This window comes from Rhyacophila brunnea, unplaced genomic scaffold, assembly GCF_057557595.1.
Source record: "Rhyacophila brunnea isolate RB1 unplaced genomic scaffold, BYU_Rbru_1.0 scaffold_2, whole genome shotgun sequence".
Taxonomy (NCBI): Eukaryota; Metazoa; Arthropoda; class Insecta; order Trichoptera; family Rhyacophilidae; genus Rhyacophila; species Rhyacophila brunnea.
The window spans coordinates 58,869,690-58,892,339 of NW_028232859.1; the positions used below are offsets into that span (position 1 = coordinate 58,869,690).

The following is a 22,650-nucleotide window of genomic DNA, read 5'->3' on the forward strand; positions in this document are numbered from 1 at the left end:
AATAATCTAGCTCTATAGGCATAATGCATCATTGAAAAACAACAGATGTCTTAGAAAAACTGATATAATCAGCTTTAAAATTATACCTACAAGTTACTGAGTAATGGTCTCACTGAAAATGGACACATTGAAACAAGATTTTTCACAACAGAAGTAAATCAAAATACAATAAACTTGAAGAAAAGCGATGCATGGTATATAGCCTTCCCAGATCAATAACGGAAATACGGTACTTTTAACATACATAAATGTTCGAAATATTTTCACGAGGTCATACCCCGCTACATAGCATTATTTTATTTGGTGGGGACTTTTAAATATAATGCATTTACGATAGATGTAGCCTTTTACTTTGTTGTCAGAATAGTTTCGTTCAGTGGCGGGGAATTTATTTTAAGTTTAGTAGTTGGTCAAATTGGGCTAGCGCAGTATATATTATCTTTAAAACGCGGTCCATTTCCATAAAAAGTGTATTTGATTATAAAGTTAATGACATAAAAAATTAAATACCTAGTAAATTAAAAAGTCTTACTTTGTGAAAAATGAAATTGACACCAAAATATATGGAAAATTCACTAAATATAAATTTAGTGGAGACCGCAATCGAATTCTAGTGGTTTTATACTAGGAGTTAGCATGGATTTAGTAATAATAATAATATTAAGATTAATTTGTATTTTATGTTTCCGTACAAATTTGATTAGCTTTAAGAATTATAAAATATAACCAAATACCTACTCAGTCGAATATTAGCGTACCAAAATTCTGAGAATGTCATTCGGAGCCTGATAGTGATTTATCCATACAAAAGAGAAAGCCATCGATGAGCGAGATGAACCCATGATTACATTTTGGCGTTACCTGAGAGTCACAGGTAACGTGTCGGACCCTGTCCTTTTTAGCAGGCCAGCATAGTGAACCAGCCACATTTCTAAATTTACATTCCAAATAAATTAATGTCCTACGCTGTAAACGTTCTTTTTGGTGGATATAGCCATCCAAGCAAGTTTTTATAGAGGTTTAAAACTTAAGCAAAGGCAAACGGCCTATCTGAATAGTCTTGATAATGGTGTTACAACCGAAATAGCTATCGACAAACCTTTTAAAAACCTGTAGAATTTAATATTTATTATATTTTCATTTCTTGTAAAATGGAATTCTACCAATTAAATGCTAACTCAATTAATAAATAAATACCTCTTTGTTATCAAGTTTTTGTTTATTAAGCACGAAATATATTATGGTGCATGTTGCGTACTATCACGTGACGTCACAGTAAGCTGCCGCTACGGGAAAAAAGTGTTTTTCTTGGTGTTTAAAATGTTATCAGACTGATGCTCCCATCCCGTAGCACATTTTGAATCTTTAAACGAACATTGTCAGTTAGCGAAATCTGCCGAAATCACCAGAACAACAATGAGGTCACCTCACGTTGTACTGCACTGCATCGACACCTGCATGACTCAATAAACGTTTTTTATCATTTTCTACATGCCTACACATTTTCGAATCGCGTGTTTTTTTGTTTTTTGCGGTTGGCATTATGTATTTTCTATAAGAATGTTGTCTATTATCTACGGTCTGCGGATCGGGTTCCGTTTAAAATATTATTGAATTTACAGAGACTCGTTACTAGGTTACTCCATCATTGAATTTACAGAGATTGTATTCATTCAAAATATTCTGCAAAATGACGAAACCATTGACTAAATTTTTCGCCGTGACAGCGTGACAGTACGCAGCATGCATCTCAATATAATCACAACTTTAGACTCGTTACCTTATCAGCTTTAAAATGATATATTATATACAATTTATTATATATTATATATTATATACAATTTATAAAAATATATCAGAAAAGGGTGCGACATATATGAAGATTTTTCAAAAACATATTATTTACTTAACTGAATTGCACACCTCGTAAAATAAAATGACGCAGTTGTTTAATTTACTAAATACTCGATGTCGCATTAACATAAACCTATTTCTTACAATTAGTACCACGCTGGTAGACGAATTTTATTGTTAATTTATGTCAATCGAAAGAATACACGAGTTTCCTTTCCTCTTTGCCGAGAATACCTACGTGGCGTCGTTAGCTCGCCGCCGATCACAATCTGAAACGAAAACTGTTCATAACGGCGACGAAACATAAGTCGCGATAACGTGGAAATGGCCTCCGGAAAACGGCCCAAATGAAAGTCTCCACTAAAAGCGATAAATAAACCGAAATGATGTTGTTGACTTTTTAATGTGTGCCTAACTATTTAATACGACATTATTTTTTACCAGTCGTAAAAATAAACACAATAATTATCACGATTAAGACATTGTTATAATGTTCATGCGACATGTAGTATAATCTTGACCATGGCCCTCATATCCTGAAGCGAGTCACCTACCTAACGCTAAGGTTAAGGGCACTGCGTTGCTCTACAGCAGCGTTTCCCAAATCGTATTCTGCGGGGCCCAATAGATTCGTCAGGTAAAATTAAGAGTATTTTTAGTGATTTATTGTATTATAAAATAAATTCACTTAAATAATTGAGCTGTCGACACTCATATGAATATGAAGCACTGATGGCGACCTCCTTTTGTGGTAGCCAAGTAAAATGCAACCTTTCACCATATCGGATATAATAGCCATTTTTATTAGGGTCAGGAAACACACTAAAAATAAATTCTACATGTAAATTACCATTTAAGTAAGTATATCAATCATTATAATATCACAATAAATTACATCGCACAACCACATATTTAAATATTAAAAAAGTAAATATCACATTGGCCGGACTCCCAGGCTAGAAATGTACTATACATACCTAAATATTACCCGTATTTTGCTATGATTACTGTGTTGCCAATATAGCTAAAATGAATATTATTTTTTTTAAATATCTATCCACATAAATATAGCAAATCCAAGTAATACGTATTTTTAAAACACTTATTTTGATGAGCATATCTCATCTCGAAAGTCATCGTACACTAAAGCAGTGGTTCTCATGTGCGGCCCCCAGAGGATTTTTCTGCGGCCACCAGCGCTTTACAGAATAATAAGTATTTATAAAATTATGAAATTGGTTGAATACACATGACTTGTCTTCAATTTCTTTCCAAAGGATCCATAATATGTTTTTGTGATGAGATCATGTGTGAAATAGTCCGTTACTGAGAATAAAGTCAATTCAAATAATTGGCAACAATTGCTTTATTAATGTTGTCGATATTTCCTACTACTGTATACTGTGAAAGATCATTCAGTGTAATGCAATTCATAAAAAACAAATATCGAAGCCAATTGACAGATGTAAACTTAGAAGTAGCCATGCGGCTCGCATTGGAAAAACGCAGTATTGAGGAATTTCCATTTGCATTATTTTTAAATAAATAGACAATGTACTAAAATATTCAAATGTCTTTTATTAAATGGACTTGTCTATAAATAAATTGATCCATTTTTTTAGTAAATAAAATTTAGCTTTAATATTTTTAATCATAACAAAAGTGAAAATTGGTACGGCCACCACACATTTCCACAGAACTGTCAATGTCTATTGTGCGGCCACAGTTAAATTTCACGTGAGAACCACTGCACTAGAGTATACGCTTCATAACTTTGCACTCCGGCTCTAGGATGAAAATGATGTAAAATACCTATTCTAAAAATGCTTTTTTTACATTTATTTATATATTGCTACATATATTAATATAAGTGAATATCGTTTGATCTAATTTTATGCGAGGTAATCAGACAAAGAGGAGTATCAGACTAGTAAAAAGTTTAAAAAAAGTGCAAAGTTATAAAACGTATACTGTGTCCAGTCCATTTTCATTAGAACTTTTTAGTAAACTTTTACAAAGAAAAGATTTGCTTCGATATTTCATTTAACGTTTACCCTTGAACTGACGAAATATTATTATAAAGATACTACTATCGAAAAGGTCAGATATTTTAAACCGCCCGCAAGTCAAATTTACGGCAGTCCCATTAGGTATTTGTTATTAATGACGACCGTCGACCGCGCCACCAAATTGCAAATTCCGCTAACCTTAATAATTTATTCCATTAATTTCCCAAAAAAAAAAAACATAAGAAAAGTATAGATAAAGCTTAACCTTTCGAACTTTTTCTTACAAAAATCGATGAATATATTTGCTGTCGACTTCAGATAATTACGGTATGAAGAAATAATAAATAATGTACATAATAATATGACCAATTTCGTCACATATATGGAAAAGTAAGTATTAGTTCATAAAATAATTTAGATGGGAAGGTAATAGAACATGTGACCTCATGTTATTGTATTGTATTTCATTGTTCGTTTTGGTGTGTAGAAAAATTGATAATTGATTTTAAATATAAGTAGGTCTTGTTTAAATAATGAAAAAGGTAAGTACTGTATCTGGGTCCACGTGCGCCGCGTTGGTAAAAATGGAGCTTTTATGGTATTTTCAGAGCATGATCCTGGACGTTCCTTAAACGTTGTAGATAATCTATTTATATAATTTTGAAGCCTTATTATCTTTTATATTTATTTTAATACTGCATAAATTATTTTTATTACATACTCGTAACATAGTATTCTTTTAAACCTTTCGATCTAATGTTTTAGAATATAGTTATATTTCAGTACATCCATGTGCAGTGGTTTAGATTTATTCATTTTTAAACGCATTTATAAAACCATAACTAAAATTTATGTTGACATTATTATAGTGCAAATATTTACGATAAAAAAATATATTGATAATCTCTGTGATCCCAAATTTGACAAGAATTAGGCATTTTTTTATTCAAAAAATGGGCAAGATTACCACATTTGAAGATGATTCTAAAGATACTGATCATAAGCTATGTCTTTGACCATTCAAATGTGATAATCCTACGAATCCTACGAATAATGTTTCTTTTATAATAATTATTGACCTAAAAATAAGGTAGTATTTTTTTGAAATACGCCATTTCTATTGGAATTTCCCATTGGTTAAACTACAACATACGGCCGTAGCCATAAGTTGACAAACGATAAATTAAGTAGGGAGTAAGATCATGTTAACGCGCGTGTTTGAACATGTGCCGTTTTAAAAAAAAGTTTTTTTTTAACACTCCTTAAAGTCAAAGTGTAGATGAGCTAAACAATGATCACCTAAGTTTGCCTAGATAGATGTAAATCTGTCGATTCTTGCCATGTATATGGGGTGTAAACAGTTTGATGGTTATAAAAAGCAGCATTATAGGTAACAATTGGCGACACAACAGTTAAACAACACCATTCTAACGCATATACCATGAATGCGCTATTTAAATCACATAATTCCTCCCAAGGAATCAGCGCTGTGCTCGAAGTTTCCTGGAATAGGAGTATGGTAGTGATTTGATTTGATCAGGATTCGGTGCGTTGTAACATCGGAAATGACAATCGAGCCTTAATGTTCGGTAGCAATATAGTTACAGCGACAAGCGAGCAGTATCTAGATATCTTGAAAATTGTTGTGTACCCTATAGTTATTAGTATGTAGAGAGCAAGCTTAAAACATGTTGGCATTAACATGGATAAATCAGCAATATATCCACAGACTAACAATGCATCTGCAATCATCTAAAATTCGGATAATTTCATTAAATTATGATTTCAATTGATTACTGGGTTCGGATAGCAACAGAGATTTTGCTATCAAGTTTCCTGAAGGATCGGGTGTATGTCAATAAGCCCCGGGCTAACCAAGAGTTTAAGGATAACACTCAAGAATTAAGCAATGAAAGAACCCATAATACAAAGCGATAAATGTAGATCATTTATGTGAAGTGATTATAGCACAATTAAAAAAATATATTTTTTGAAGGAACTTAATCATATTTTATAAATAAAAAAACAATTTATTCAAATTTAGATGGTAAAGCGACCACCTGTATATAATATATTCAATCTCAGGAAAGGAAATGAAAGTTATTTTATGATAAACTTTAATATTTCAGATATATGTATATAGGTACTGCACGGTTTTTCATATATAGTTATATTACTTACATATTTTTTTTCAATGATATTACTTATATTATATTATAATATCATTTTAACACGTGTATATGATATATTATTGCAATTTATAGAAATGAATTACTATTCATGATTATTCTAAAGATAAAAAAATAGAGAAAACCTTCTCGAAAATAAATTATTATATGTTTTATTAATTACTCTTTAAAGAAAATGAAATAATTTATTTTGTAAAGCTAGAATAATGAAAATCGAGTCGGAAAATGCAGACGCTATTATGTTGCGCAATTAAACGTGACGTATAATTTTCCGACAGAGGAAATTAATGAGTTTTATTTCAGTGGCTTGTAATTACGAATTACGCCATTCTACATGATTTTCTAAATACTGAAAGACATTTTATTACTTTTTATATCAGTTATATTTTCAAAATATCAAAGTACAACGGAAGAAAATAAAAATACTACATATTAAATAATTCATATTCCGTATAATTTTATGTAATAATTATAAATAATGATAACTTTCCAGTGATTGCAGTGATATAAAAATCGTTAAATTATTATTTAACGACCACTACGCATTTTTTTCAAATTTATTTTTTAAATAATTACAGTTGATACACAATTTAAAGATAAAGTAAATACCTAGAAAGAGATCTAAAATTAAACTATAATAACAGGCTTCGCTAAAACAAAACTATATGCATTCCAGTATATTTTTAAATGGATAAAAATAATAAATTACCTATTTACCTACCATTCCATCAAGTTTAATACTCTCATCTATGAAGTAACGATAGGTAATAAATAAACTATGAATGAAAATTATAATTAAAAATAAGATGCTAGAATTTGAAAAAAATCTAGAAAATTGACATACCTAAATCTACCACTTTCATTTTGTTATGACAATTATTTTAATGTGCAATTTTACCATATGTACAGAGTGGGGGAAACATCGAATCGTGGCGGGAAAGAAATAAATTTAATAATACAATGTCAGTCGACCATGTCGAACGATTTTTTTTTTACCACAAGAAAATCTGTTTTTTTCGTGCTGGCAACGCGACGGAGGTGCAAAATTTTACCGCGCGCGTAAATCGAACGTCAATATAAATAATCGAATTTAAAATTTTGATTTTGGAACTCGGATATTTCGGCGCGCGAGCGATACCTGTCGGTGAACCGCTGGGACTGACTAGAAATGACAGCCACCACACTTTGACAGGGGCGTCTTTTCAGGTCACTTCACAGCGTAGGAATTTTCATCATGTATTTTCATAACATAAGTACAACACCGTATAATAATTATTATATTACGCGAAAACATTATATGTACCCATTCGATTTTACAGAACAAAAAAAAGCTGATTTTAGTAAAATCAAAAAGCAATCTTACACTTTTCTTCAAATGAAAACTAAAATAAATAATATGTGTTTATGATAAAATATAATATGAGCATTTTGTGTGAAAATTGAACGCCCCGGACAATAATTGAGGACAGACATTAAACTAATCATAGTCAGAATGGTTTTGCGACCTGCTTGTTTACTTTATGGATGCTGCATTATTCAGGAATAAAAAAAAAAGAAAATACACTGGTGAAACTCACTCGAATTGCTGTAAGCCTGAATCATTAAAATTTTACAGAAGACACTACAATCCGTATTATACGAGGGTGGGTCAATAAGTCCTTAGAAAAGCCGACAGGTGGCGCGACTAGTACTGTAAGCGGTTTGTTTTCATGCAGCGACACTACCGATTCAGTATGCTGCGAAGTTTCAATCAGATTGGTCGGGTTGTTGTGTTTCTCGTACATTTAAAAAAAAAAAATTGCTTGTTTACAAAAATGGAGAAAATTGAGTTTAGAGCTGTTATTAAACATTTTAATATAAAAGGGTTAACAGCAAAGGAAATAAAAAATGAGTTGGCACGGCATATCTGCTCCTTCACTTGCAACTATTTATAACTGGTTAAATGAATTTAAACGTGGTCGTACATCAACAAAGGATGAACCACGCTCAGGACGTCCTGTAGAGGTGACTACACCAGAAATGATCAATAAAATCCACGATATGGTGTTAAGTGACCGAAGATTAAAGTTGAGTGAGATAATTGAGGTTACAGGGATCTCAAAAGGTAGCGTCATTTCTATTTTACATGACAAATTGGGCATGAAAAAAATTTCTGCAAGATGGGTGCCGCGTTTGCTCACAGTCGACAATAAACGCAATAGGGTGGTGGCCTCTAAAGCCCTGTTGTCGCTCATGCAACGCAATCCGGATGAATTTTTTCGTCGCTTTGTGACTGTAGATGAAACATGGATACACCACTATACTCCCGAGACGAAAGAACAGTCAAAGCAGTAGATTGCGAAAGGCGAACCATGTCCAAAGAAGGCGAAAACCGTAAAATCAGCTGGTAAGGTTATGGCTACTGTATTTTGGGATGCACGTGGAATTATTTTCGTTGACTATTTGGAAAAAGGAAAAACAATAACAGAGGATTATTATGCATCTTTATTGGACCAGCTAAAAAACAAAATTGAAGAAAAACGGCCTCATTTAAACAGGAAAAAAATCCTCTTTCATCAGGACAATGCCCGTGTTCACACATGTTTACGATCAATGGCTAAAATTGAAGAATTGAAGTTCGAATTGGTCGACCACCCACCGTATTCGCCAGATTTAGCCCCCAGTGACTATTTCCTTTTCCCAAACTTAAAAAAATGGCTAAGTGGACAACGTTTTTTTTCAAATGAAAAAGTCATCGATCGGACAAATACTTATTTTGAGGACCTTCCGAAAACTTATTTTTCTGGCGGTTTAAAAAAATTGAGAAACGTCTAACCAAGTGTATTGAGCTCCAAGGAGATTATGTTGAGAAATAAAAAAAAATACAAAAATAAAAACTGTTTTAATGCTTTTTTCTAAGGAATTATTGACCCACCCTCGTAGCAATTAATGGCGAAACAAACATTCAATATACAATAATTATTTTGCAATATGGATAGATAATATTTTTGCAATATGGATAGATAATATTTTTTTAATGAGCTTATGAATAATTGATAGATAAACGAAAACATCAAACAAAATTATGCAAACGGCCATCAAATATATATTTTTTTAATTTTCATCATGAAAGTATAGAATTATCGTACTTAAACCTAATTCATCTTCGTGATTTTCAACAAAATTAATAAGTACCTACCTAAGTACTACTTTTGTACAAATTAAAAGAAAACGGATTACTAACTACTTAGAGAGCATTCGCTATCCCAACGAATATTTAAACACTATTGAAAAATAAGTTATTCAAATAAATCAAAATATTTCTTACATATACGGTTCTGTTCTCTCGGTATGAAAGAGTAAATATATCGGGGTGTGAACGTAGTCATTCGGAGGCAATATGAATCAGAGGGTTGCGCAGGCGCAATGTTAAGGAAAATAAGTGATTGGTAAGAAAATCAGTACTGCCACAAATTCGACGAGGAAAACGTTTATTTTCACATTATTTTCTCACGGCAATATTATCGAATTTTATAGAATGGAGGTTTTTATTGGAACCAAACAATGCATCAATTTTGTGATGACATTTTCATTCCCGATAAAGCCTGGGAAATTTAAAAAAAGAATCTTATATAGATTTAAATTAATCTGCATACGTACATTAACGGCATATTTATGAAAGAATTTATAGTGAGTAAGTACTGGTAGAGAGACATTTATTGATTTTTTTAAAAAGATATTAGTAATAAATTAAAATATAAAGTAGGTAAGCCGTGAGACGGCTTTGAAACACCCAAAAATGGCACTCAGCAGGCTACAGTGTTGCCTAAATTAAAATTTACAAACAAGCGCGTCATTTCGTATAAGATAGTACCAAAATTAATTCTGTCTATTTGGCAGAAGCAGATATGTACGATTTTAGGTGTTTTGAGGTTTAAATGCAGATTTGTTCTTCTATGTGTATATTTTTATTTGCCACAATCAGATATGGCTTATCTCTTCTACTGACTTCATAATCAACGAAACAAGTTTCAGATATGTTTAAAATTAAGCAAGTCATATTTGCCAAAACTATATCTGGTACCATATCTGCTTCTGGCAAAATAATAAGTATTTAATATAATCAATGTATTCTACTTGCCAAAACAAGATATGGTTACCGTTTTGGTAGGTACTATATGGATTTTGGAATATTTTTTTTATTTATTCAGTAAAATTTTGCAAGAAGATGTTTCAGAGTGTTTTTGGCGTATCCTGAAATAAAATTTATTGACAAAACGCAGCTCGAAAACAGGAATCATAGACCGTGACTAAAGAGGACATTACGAACCATACAATAATAAAAACATTGGAAAAAAATGAAGTAATTAATCATATTAACAGGTTTCCGAAATACTAAAGTCGCTACTCCCGAAGCAATACACGCAAGCTTTATTTATATTCGCAACTTAATATTGCAAAAATGTATGATCTGTATAAAAACAACTAGACTTCTCAACAGAAAAAACCTTTTACATATTCTAAATATGCTTAAATTTTTCGTGAACTAGGCTACAAATTTAAAAGTCCTAGTATCGACACGTTAAAGTATGTGATAATCAGATTAAGTGTGCAAACGATTTAGAAAGGAAAGCTGAACTTGATGAAAAAAACGAACACTTGGCTAAGGCTGATGAATCATATAAGAAGAAAGTACATAACAAATTGTTATCTAAAACCAGTCAGTTCACTCGAAGGCTAGTTTTTGATTTGCAACAATGCCTGCCCACGCCTTCCCTGAATATCAACATAGTGTACTTACCAACTATAAAAAGCAAGTGTGGACTTATAATTTTACAATTAGAGATTGTAAAACAGATACCCCAAGCTGTTACATGTGGCATGAAGGGATTACTGGTTGGGATCTGATCAAATAGCATTGTGCTTCGTACAGCATTCGCAGAATCTTTCATAAACAGTAACTAATATAGCTATACCTAGCCTATTCAGACTCCTGTCCAAGGCAAAACAAAAACATAAACTTTTCTTCAGCATTGTCTTAGTATGTCAGTGAATCTGAACACGTGCATTCGATAGACCACAATTTTTCGGAAGTGGGACACACCAGAATGGAATATGACACGGATCATGCCTGCATCGAAAAAGCTAAAAAATCTATTGAACTTAACATCCCACAAGACCAATTTGTACGAACTGTACGAGGCAAAAATCCGTTTAACGCGGTGGAAATGTCAGCAGAAACTTTTCTCTCTTATTCGGAGTTACTGAAAACTACTTTCATTAAGAAGTCAAAGTGTGTTGAAGGGCAACTGATCAATTGGCACAGTATAAAGTGGCTACGGTATGAAAAACTATTCGGTGATATAAAATTCAAATACTCTCAGAATGATGAAGAGCCCTTCAGAACAATGAAGTTATTAAGGAATTCTAGAGGGCGTCTACATATTCCTAGAATACCGAGGACTCATATGGCACCTACCCGAATAAATCCTCAAAAAAAGAAGGACTTACTGAGCATGATGTATTTGATAGATCCCGCGTATCATACTTTCTATAATTCACTTGAAACCCAACCTTCTGTACCCAATAGTGGTGATGCTGAAACCAGCGAAGACAATTATGCATGGATAACATGTATATTGTTATTTTTAAGCCATCTATAATAATGTATAATAATATGTCTAACCTAGATATGTGTGAGTACATTATTTTTAATATTGAATTTGCCAAAACCTGATATGTTCTTTAATGTGATTTTAATGTGATGGCGTCGTGTTCTGATATATTCTAAAAGTTTCAAATGTCTAGCTAGTCGGGAAGTTAGTTAAAAATCGATTGCAAGATTTGTACCAGACAAACAGCCACCGGACAAACAACCACCGGACAAATAAGAATACGAGCTAATAAAAATCTTGTAAAATATCCCGGCAGATTGGAAAAATATTGTTGTCTGGTATTGTATTCGATATTCACATTCTCAGCCAAAGTAGGGGGGAAAAGTCTCGTAATACTGGCAATCCTTTCATAATTTGACGGCGGCCATGACACATCAAGTTATAATTTTCGCAGTCTAGGTAGCTTAAGGTACGTAGGTACCAATTTGTTTTAAGGATTCTTTGAAGATTCACATTTTCGTCAAGACAGTGAATAAATGAGAGCAATCTGCTTAAAAGGTTGTACCTACTTATGTATCTGTGTTATGCAAAATTGTGCTGAAAAATATTATCACATATTATACTATAAAAGTATAGAAATGTTTCCTAACCGCAAGTCACAAGGATATCTCAGATGTATCATGATTTTTTTTGAAAGTTATTTAACTTTTTAATTTAACAATTTCGATGTGTCCCAAATTCCTAATTAGTTTTAAAGTGTGTCGCTAAATCAGAAAGGTTGAAAAACACTGCTAGCCAACTGCTAACAACCCTAGTAGCATCTTAAAATGCTATCCTATTTCTTTTCAATTTTGAGATTCCAATATAAAAAGTCACATATTTTAAACTTACCATATAAATTTGTGCCATGTAGTAAAATAGTAAGTCATTCTTTTAAGTAAATTGTATGCATAAACATGAAAAAAAACTGTGCAACCGTGATATATGTTTTTAAGCTTTTAAATAAACAGGAAAAAAAAAATACTTACCTATATCATTTCATATTATGTGCTCTTGAAGATTTAACAATTTTACATTGCACCTTCATAGCAAAGAGGTTGCTGATCTCTAGTCTATAGAAGTCAATGAGGTTTGATTTTTCCGCTGCGCTCGTGGAGGCGTTCTTACAAATGAAAATCTTACATTGCCCATCTTCAATTTGGGCAAACCCGATATAAAATCTCATTGGCTGAAAACCACTCCATACTAATCAGGCGATTCCTTATTGGCTGCATACAGTTTAATACCAATACGCCGACCAATGCATGCTTAATTAAATTATCAAAAAATATGTATGCATCAAATAATCTATTTGAATTTAGCTAAAACCCTATCCTATATGGTAAATCAATGGTAGGAATTGTAATAATATGTCATACGTAAACATGACATTATATAGGTACACGTTAGGCATAATGATGAAGACAGTTCTAGAAAACAATTGGTAAAAAAACAGAGGAGTGAGTATACGATGTTATAAATTTATTCACAACATTGAGATAGAACATATTATTAGATGATGGGTATTTCCTGGACAAACTCAGACATTCTCTAATATCTTTAAGATATAAAAACAACCAGAAGAACTCTCTAAATTTAGCACTAAAGGTTTGTCAGAAATATATGATATTAATGAACAATAGACATGGAAGATGCATGGACGAGGAAACATTGATAATGATTTATAATAATGTTACATACCTGGAACTGTACAGCATGTATGGATCGATGTCGTCTCTTGCATTCTTGTACACGTGGCCGTCGCATGTGACAATTGTGCTTGAAGAGCTGGCAGGGCTGAGATGCGAGAGAGGGGAGAGGGAGGCAGCTCTGTCAGGCAGTGCCGGCGTAGACTGTGAAATCACCAAGTCTGGTGAATTGTCTCTGGAAACTCGAGGAGTATCATCCAACGAACTCAGAGCACCCGCATTCCCACCTGACACTATTGTATCACTGTCTGATTCTATAAATATAAAAAAACAATTAAGTTAATTCTACTATATCACTAATTATCGTGAAACGATTTTATATTATATGTAATTTTATATTAAACTAAAAATTGAAGTAAATAATGTGCAAGGGTTTTTTGCGCAGATCCAATTTTTAAATTAAAACTCGATGACAGATAAACCAAGATGGTGGACAAAATTATATTTTTTTTTATTATGAGTTAATAATTGATTTTATAGGATGGTTTTTATTTATTTATAACTGAGAAACACTTTGGGCCTACGTTGGTTGCCAGTTATAGTATGTTTTAGTTATAAAATAGAAACACTTCCAGTTTTAGTATTTATTCCGAGTTCATAGAGACCAACAATAACAGAGAATACTTCAAACGGTACACGAAAATAGATTAACAAGATAAGATGACTCGCTCAACCAAATAACCAGATGAACTTGCCAAAGGATTAGTTCAGTTCAGGTAGGTATCACATTTGTAAACTAGATACCACATTTATCACTAGAAACGAATCTCGAGAGTTTAAGGTGCTTAGTCTCAAAATAGAGGATCTGTATGATCAAAAGGGTCAGAGCTAATCAGACTAAGCTGACTGGCTGTGAGAGATCTGTGAAAGATCTGTGAGAGATACCAATTATGGAGTTAACATAGAGTTAAATCCTAATTCGTCTACATAGTGCTTGCGACGTCAAGTCAATGGGCAACGCCATCTATGGGTCTCTTTTCAAAGTTATGCCTGCTATAATTATCAGTTTAGATATGTATTTTATGGTGCAAATATGATTTCAAAGTTAAGTATATATTTTGCAATTAGAAGCCCATAAAATACCAAGATGGCGACCAATTATTGTAATATTTCAGAATCACACGACACAATCAGAACAATCAATGCATACCTAATAAATAAAGTATATAGTTACTAACGATCGTCCATGACTACATCCATGTAAAATATGGAAAGAAAAAAATACAAAGATTAAAATACATTTGAATTCCAAAATATTTCAATCATTACCTACGTCGCTATGAACTATCAATAATTTCTTATCATATTCTGAAATGTGCTGGAAATTTCAGTTACTTGACAAAAATGACAATATGAATAATATAATATGTGGTGTCCATTTACAAAAACTGACAAGTTCCAAATTCAATATTTGTGGTAACCGGTGTTTGAAGTCCTGAATTTTATATATATAGTGAATTGGGGTTGTAGTCCGAGTCAGTATACAAGTGGACGTTGAATTTTAGGACAGAGTGTATTTTTTATTCCATCATTAATATTTTTCATTGAATATTCCAATTAAGTATAAATTGAAAGTTTCGTTTCAATTTTTTTTTTTATTTGGCATAATAATAATTATAGGTAGGTACCTACCTGGATCAAAAGCATCATAGAATTCTTCATCAGAGTTATCGTAAAATCTTGACGGTCTCTTCTTCTTACTCGAGCTCTAAAAAACAAAACCGAATTCATTATAAGTGGTCGTCCATTAGTGGTGAAAGGTGGGGGTAGGCTGTTAACATCTGACATAAATACAGCACACTAAACTTTGTCAATAAAGGCTCAAGTATATTATGATCACATTATGTGCTGTCACATGTTACCGCTACGGGAAAAAAGTGTGTAACGTCATTTTTCTTGGTATTTAAAATGTTATCAGACTGATGCTCCCATCACATAGCACATTTAAACGAACATTGTCAGTTAGCAAAATCTGTCGAAATCACCAGAACATCAATGAGGTCACCTCACGTGTATTGTGCTTCATCATGAACCGCAGTAGTCAGTGAACGTTTTTTACTATTATCTGCAGGCCTACACATTTTTGACTTGCGTCACTCTTTGTTTTTAGTGGTTTTCTTATGAATTTTCTATTAAACGTCTATTATCTATGGATTCAATATCGCAAGTTATTATAACATACACACACATAGAAACTGTTAAAATTAATTGAAATTAGCATGAATAATGAATAATAATTCAAATATTTTGCCACTCTCCTTCATTGAATATATAGAGATAGTGATCATTCAAAATATTCTGTGGAATGACGAAACCTAAATTTATCGCTGTGACAGCACATAACGTGATCATAATGAATTTGAACCTTAATACGTATTTGTTTTCATTGCACTAAGACTACAAATTACAGATACTTTTAGTTAGTTTTAAATCTTCAATTAAATACTGCGTAAACGTAACGTAAACGTAGATGACCCAAAAAATATCTGTTACCTATGTATGATTTAATGGCATAAATTTAGATATTTTATAGATACGAGGGTGGGTCAATAAGTCCTTAGAAAAGCCGACAGGTGGCGCGACTAGTACTGTAAGCGGTTTGTTTTCATGCAGCGGCACTACCGATTCAGTATGCTGCGAAGTTTCAATCAGATTGGTCGGGTTGTTGTTTTTTATTTTCGTACATTTAAAAAAAAAATTTGCTTGTTTACAAAAATGGAGAAAATTGAGTTTAGAGCTGTTATTAAACATTTTAATATAAAAGGGTTAACAGCAAAGGAAATAAAAAATGAGTTGGATTTAGTTCACGGCATATCTGCTCCTTCACTTGCAACTATTTATAACTGGTTAAATGAATTTAAACGTGGTCATACATCAACAAAGGATGAACCACGCTCAGGACGTCCTGTAGAGGTGACTACACCAGAAATGATCAATAAAATCCACGATATGGTGTTAAGTGACCGAAGATTAAAGTTGAGTGAGATAATTGAGGTTACAGGGATCTCAAAAGGTAGCGTCATTTCTATTTTACATGACAAATTGGGCATGAAAAAAGTTTCTGCAAGATGGGTGCCGCGTTTGCTCACAGTCGACAATAAACGCAATAGGGTGGTGGCCTCTAAAGCCCTGTTGTCGCTCATGCAACGCAATCCGGATGAATTTTTTCATCGCTTTGTGACTGTAGATGAAACATGGATACACCACTATACTCCCGAGACGAAAGAACAGTCAAAGCAGTGGATTGCGAAAGGCGAACCATGTCCAAAGAAGGCGAAAACCGTAAAATCAGCTGGTAAGGTTATGGCTACTGTATTTTGGGATGCACGTGGAATTATTTTCGTTGACTATTTGGAAAAAGGAAAAACAATAACAGGGGATTATTATGCATCTTTATTGGACCAGCTAAAAAACGAAATTGAAGAAAAACGGCCTCATTTAAACAGGAAAAAAATCCTCTTTCATCAGGACAATGCCCGTGTTCACACATGTTTACGATCAATGGCTAAAATTGAAGAATTGAAGTTCGAATTGGTCGACCACCCACCGTATTCGCCAGATTTAGCCCCCAGTGACTTTTTCCTTTTCCCAAACTTAAAAAAATGGCTAAGTGGACAACGTTTTTTTCAAATGAAGAAGTCATCGATCGGACAAATGCTTATTTTGAGGACCTTCCGAAAACTTATTTTTCTGACGGTTTAAAAAAAATTGAGAAACGTCTAACCAAGTGTATTGAGCTCCAAGGAGATTATGTTGAGAAATAAAAAAAAAATACAAAAATAAAAACTGTTTTAATGCTTTTTTCTAAGGAATTATTGACCCACCCTCGTATATGAATATTTTTTATCTATTATGGTTTGATTTAGGTAGGCCTTAATAAATTTAATAAAACCCACCAACACCATTTGTATTAATTTCTTAATTCCTACTTAGTTCCGACCTAAATTTATTTGTGGTTTGGTTTAGGCAAGGTTTAATTGAATTTTAAAAACTAACCAGCACAATCTACAAATTGTATTCATAGTTCAATGAAAACAAATAAGTATGACTGACAAAGTTTAGTGTGCACTATTTTTGTCAAATATTAACAGCTTACCTTTCAACACTGGTGTGTATAATAGTGTGAAGTTTGCTACAAATTATTATACAGTGCAAAATGACTAATTCAATTATTAGTAGTCGTAGTCTTTTTCAGTTCTCTTTCAAATATTTAGGCCCTGTCTTCTAGTGAAGGTTATCTTCAAAGACTTTGCTACCAACATACCTTATGTTCTGATAATTGTTCAACAAAAGATTGCTCTAGGTCATGATGCTCAGCAGCTAGAACTGCTAAGGCTTCTTCCAATATACGGCAGCGCTCTTTTTCAGCTTTTAATTTGGCACCTCTGCTTTCGTCAGCCTGCCTCACAAGTGCTGCGCAATGTTTTAAAGTGCTGAGTAAACGCTGGCCGGTTGACGTTGCATGTTGAAACCGCTGTTTATTAGAAAACACATATTTACTGTAAAACAGAAATTAATACATTCAGTCATTTCAAAATTTCAATTGCCACACTGGTATTACTATAAATCATAGCATCATTATTGTTTAAGATATTAAACTTTAGTCCGAAGTTAAGAATCGCCTGATTCTATTTTTTGAAATATAGAAATATTATATCTATGTCGCTGCCAGAACTGTAAGCGTAAGGCCTCAGTGAAAGCGTTTTGCGGGGCGTGACAAGTTGTGTAGTGGGCGTCAGTGCACAGTGAGCGTGCGAATAGGCAGGTGTGTTTTAATTATATAAGTTATAATAATACAGTCGTACCAATGGATTTTCAGGTATCAGATGAAACAGCAGTTCCTCTATGGTAGTGAAAGATATAAGAAGGCAATTTTCAAACTATTTTTGGGAAAACAGAAAAAGCCCTGCATGTAGAGATTTTAGTAATAAATAATGCAAAAAAAATGTACAAACTTTATTACGAAATAATAATAAAAATCATTATTTACCTCCAATTCCGACTTTACTGCTAATTCCCTGTACATTTTTTCCTTAATTACTCTATTTTCGTAAAGAGGATGAGAAGACAAGCATGTTTCAGGCATAGATTGTATTTCAGAAATAATTTCTTCAGACGACATAACGAAAAGAATATGCACGGCTGATTAAAACGCTGTTAAATTTGTACTGATTTGAAATGAGCGTGCACACTCTCCTACCCAGGATACTTGCATTCGTTTAGCACGTATTTGACATGCACGCTGCACATCACGCCCCGCAAAACGTTTCCACTGAGGCCTTCCACTAAGTATGCTGACTATAGAAATTGTTACTCTGTCAGTAGACCTGTGTATCGTCTGTGAACCTAACCAGTGGAAATTTCAATAGTGTTAGTGGAGATATTGAAAAGTATTGTACGTACCATGTAAGTAGATTGATGCAACGTGGTGCCCATTTGCACACTCTTCTCCAATGCAGAGACGAGCGCTCCGCATTCCCCCAACTGAGACTCCAGCAGAGCGAGATGGTTAGCGGCAGACGTCAACGAATCTTGCATGGTACCCAATGGCCGACCTTCCGCCGCTTCTGCCACTTCGCAATCATCGTCTTCCTCCTGTTCCTCTTTGTCAGGTCCTGAACCATCTTCACAGCCCCACAGGTAATACGCCGAATACGCTATATGTTCTTTTAAGGCTGTTATCCATTCCTGAAATAATTAAATTACCAAAATACATATTATGTACTGGGAATTTTGTAGCTATTTATACTGATTCCAAATAGCACAATAAATACCTAAATCCCCCATCAATAATTCTGCAATTGACAGAATTAGGAAGAAAAATATTATATCTCACTCGTGTGTTGTTTGTTAGTATAGTTGTAATTTTTAAATAAACTTAGGGTTTCAAGAAATATATAAAAATAAAACAATAAAAATTTACCTAGGAAAAGCGGCGCCAAATTGATGCCAATTGTCCAGAATGACTTGGTAGACAGCGGCGTCAAATTGGCACCGATTGTCTTATATGGGGTAAAGCTCAATTAGCATATTTTGATAGATGTATTTCTTACATTGTCAGATCCTTTCTGTGAATATTTCAAAGTTATCTTCTACACCCTGCTACCGTACGATTAAATGAATGAATAACTAACCTGTCTGACAACTGGTGCTGTAGGTGATGAAGATGACGGCACCCTTAATCGATGCGCTGTTCCATCTGAGAAATGTAGCAAAAGTAGTGATAGATCTGTGAGACTCGGCACAACACGGGCACTGTCCAAATACTTCCAATCTCGCCGATTGGATGTGTTTCCAGTACTTGCATCAGCTCTACATCCATAATATGATAGGACCCCTCTCTGGAGAACAGCCTGAAACAACCAACGGCAGATAAATTTTAGAATAATTAGAAAAAATTACCAGGTGGCAATGCCACTTGTCAACATTCTTGGATATGGCTCGAACTCGTTTATTTGTCAAGCGGCAACGCTTAGCTGATGTCTCTTCTTCATCCATAATGTTTCTATTTTTTGATTGATTGTGTATTCAATTTATTATCTAAATGCCACCGATATATCATTTTTAAAATCATGTTTCCTATCCGACACCATACTTCTTTATATCTATCCGTCAATCTGTCACAAATTAATTATAATGTCGTTTAATACATTCCATAATATACTTGATATGCTAGTACCACACTGTATGCACCTGTCAAGCTATTATGAAAATATCCAATCATTTGTTTTCTTTCTCAACCCGATTAAAATAAACGATTATTTTATTCCATGTAAGTTTATTCAATATCCAATCAAGAAATTGCGTTTACGAGTATGTTTTCTCTCACCTTATTCCTTATAATAAATCTTTTTCCTGTCTCGCTCGTACTTACACATTTCTCTCATGCATTACAGGCAGACAAATATATAAGTCAAGACAAATTTAATATATAGTGAAATTATTAGATTTTCATATATTTTTTATTTTCATAAGTTTTCATCATAATTAATAATATTACATATTTAAATTAAAAATTACCCAGACTGATTTCCATCCTAGAAACCGGGATCTCTTGATTAATTGACCTTCAAATCTGGTAGCGGTTCGTTGTATCTGTCTAAGGGGGCGCACATTCAGAACTTGTCTAATTTGACTATCTTTTGCCAAATCTACAGCCAATTGACCTGAAAAGAAGTATGTATGTAATAATAAAACAGTTATTTTTCATGTGCATTGATTATTTATAATAACAGAAAAACCTCTATCTTACGTAAACAGAGCTTTAAAATATTATGAAAATGAATCTGATAATAGGGTTACCAAGGCTAAAAATTTCATTTACTGAAAGCCATATCTCATTGCATGTTAATCTGCAGCAAACTTCATAATAATAATTATTGTGCTCTATATTTAACAGGACCACAATGGGACAAAAACGTGTTGCATAGAAGCCTAATATATAGACATTTTAAAAAGCCACAACCACAGGATATAGCAGTCTATATACAGGATATAACATTTCAGAGACGGTTTGGACTTGGTATTATTATACAAGGGGGTGCGGGAGAAGTCGCACGCTCATCAATCCGAGGAAAGATGATGTAGTTTCAGAGACATAGTTAGTTCGAAATGGTCAATGTATATATTACATTCATACCAAATTTAAGTTTTTGGGTCTATATTGGCAATACCTGCACATTTAAGGTGAAGCCTTTACTGAGCCGTTTTTAAAGAGGCACCTAGCGGAAAAATACGAAGCTTGCAATTTGAGATTTTTTTTGATAATTTACAATTTCAAGTGTATTAATTAATAAGTATGTTTTTGAAAACATAAAAAGAAAAATATTTTTTTTTAAGTCAAAGATAAACTTACGATTGTAAAAAATGTAATAAAATGTGAATTTGTTGAATCGGACATATTGTAATTGTAATATTATTTATTTATTATTAAAATTTAGTTTATTAAGTTTTCTAAGCATCGGTTAAGAGATTTTTGACTAATTCATAGTTTTAATAATTTTTATATCTATTTTAAAAAACATCGATTTTTATAAAAAATATAAATGTGTATAACATCAAATTCTTTTTATTTACTTATATCAAATCAAGCTTCAATATTGGGACCATACATAAATAAAATTTGATATAAATAAAAAGGATTTCAAGTTATACAGATTTATATTTTTTATAAAAATCGATGTTTTTTAAAATAGATATAATGAATTAGTCAAAAATCTCTTAGGTGATGCTTAAAAAACTTAATAAACTGAAATTGTAAATTATCAAAAAAATCTCAAATTGCAAGCTTCGTATTTTTCCGCTAGGTGTCTCTTTAAAAACGCCTCAGTAAAGACTTCACCTTAATAACAAATGAAAATGACTATATGAGTGAATTGAAATGATTGCAGCTTTTGACAGGTGCTTGTGGATAAATCTGAAATGCAAAATGATTTCTAGCCTAAATTAATCATCAATCTTAGTAGTAACGCAGTAATTAATTTTTTTCTAATATAACATTATCAAACACAACAGTGAAATAAATAGCAAATCGCTGCATGTTCATTTGTAATATTGTCGAGAAGTATTTTTTTGATTATCTAAATATTTTTGAGACAATATATTCCACTAATTTATTGAATTTGCTGGACTCAATTCTCTGTTTTATGTAATTATACCAATATATTAATATGTCAGTAATATAAAAGTCTATACATTGAAAAATGAGCTTGTTTAGTTTCACTTTCATAAAAGAAATTAAAACCTTTGATAAAAACATTGTTTAATTATGTAACTGCTGACTCACCATTTATATTTCTAATTGTTGAGTCTATTCCATTCTGTAATAGTATGACAGCCACTTGTGTGTGCCCTCGGTAGGCTGAGCAGTGTAAACAACTATTTCCTTGTGCGTCTATGCAATTTATATTTGGAGGTTGTGGAGCTCTTAACTAAAATATTAAAACCGGTATCTTTAAACTTTTGAAGAGATTCAGTATTTAGTATAAAATAGTTATGAGTTTATCACTATTTATCATACCAATATGAGAATTTTAAAAACATGTCCTAACCCAATAAACCAATTTAAGGCAGTGGGTGTGCTGTCAATGAGGTTTTATATCACAATTATGCAGTTAAATTGATGGTAGTCAAAACTGACAGTGGGCTCTATATAATTAAATAACAGCTACCAAATCCAAACCTCTTTGGGCAAACCTGTCGATTGTTACACTTAAAAAAAGTTAATTATTAATTATTTACCAATCGCCCTCTATGG

At 32.7% G+C, this 22,650-nt stretch overlaps 1 protein-coding gene across 1 annotated transcript in view; it reads right to left on the reverse strand.

The window, feature by feature from the left end:
- Positions 1-22,650, reverse strand: part of LOC147072609 (oxysterol-binding protein-related protein 1-like) — a 75,144-nt gene that overhangs the window by 49,134 nt on the left and 3,360 nt on the right. The window contains exons 4-10 of the mRNA XM_085947011.1: positions 22,180-22,324; positions 20,415-20,560; positions 19,529-19,747; positions 18,798-19,082; positions 17,659-17,868; positions 15,027-15,102; positions 13,387-13,648 (exon numbers count right to left, since the gene is read on the reverse strand). Coding sequence (XP_085803137.1) covers positions 13,387-13,648; positions 15,027-15,102; positions 17,659-17,868; positions 18,798-19,082; positions 19,529-19,747; positions 20,415-20,560; positions 22,180-22,324 — 1,343 coding nt within the window. The remainder of the gene's footprint in view (positions 1-13,386; positions 13,649-15,026; positions 15,103-17,658; positions 17,869-18,797; positions 19,083-19,528; positions 19,748-20,414; positions 20,561-22,179; positions 22,325-22,650) is intronic.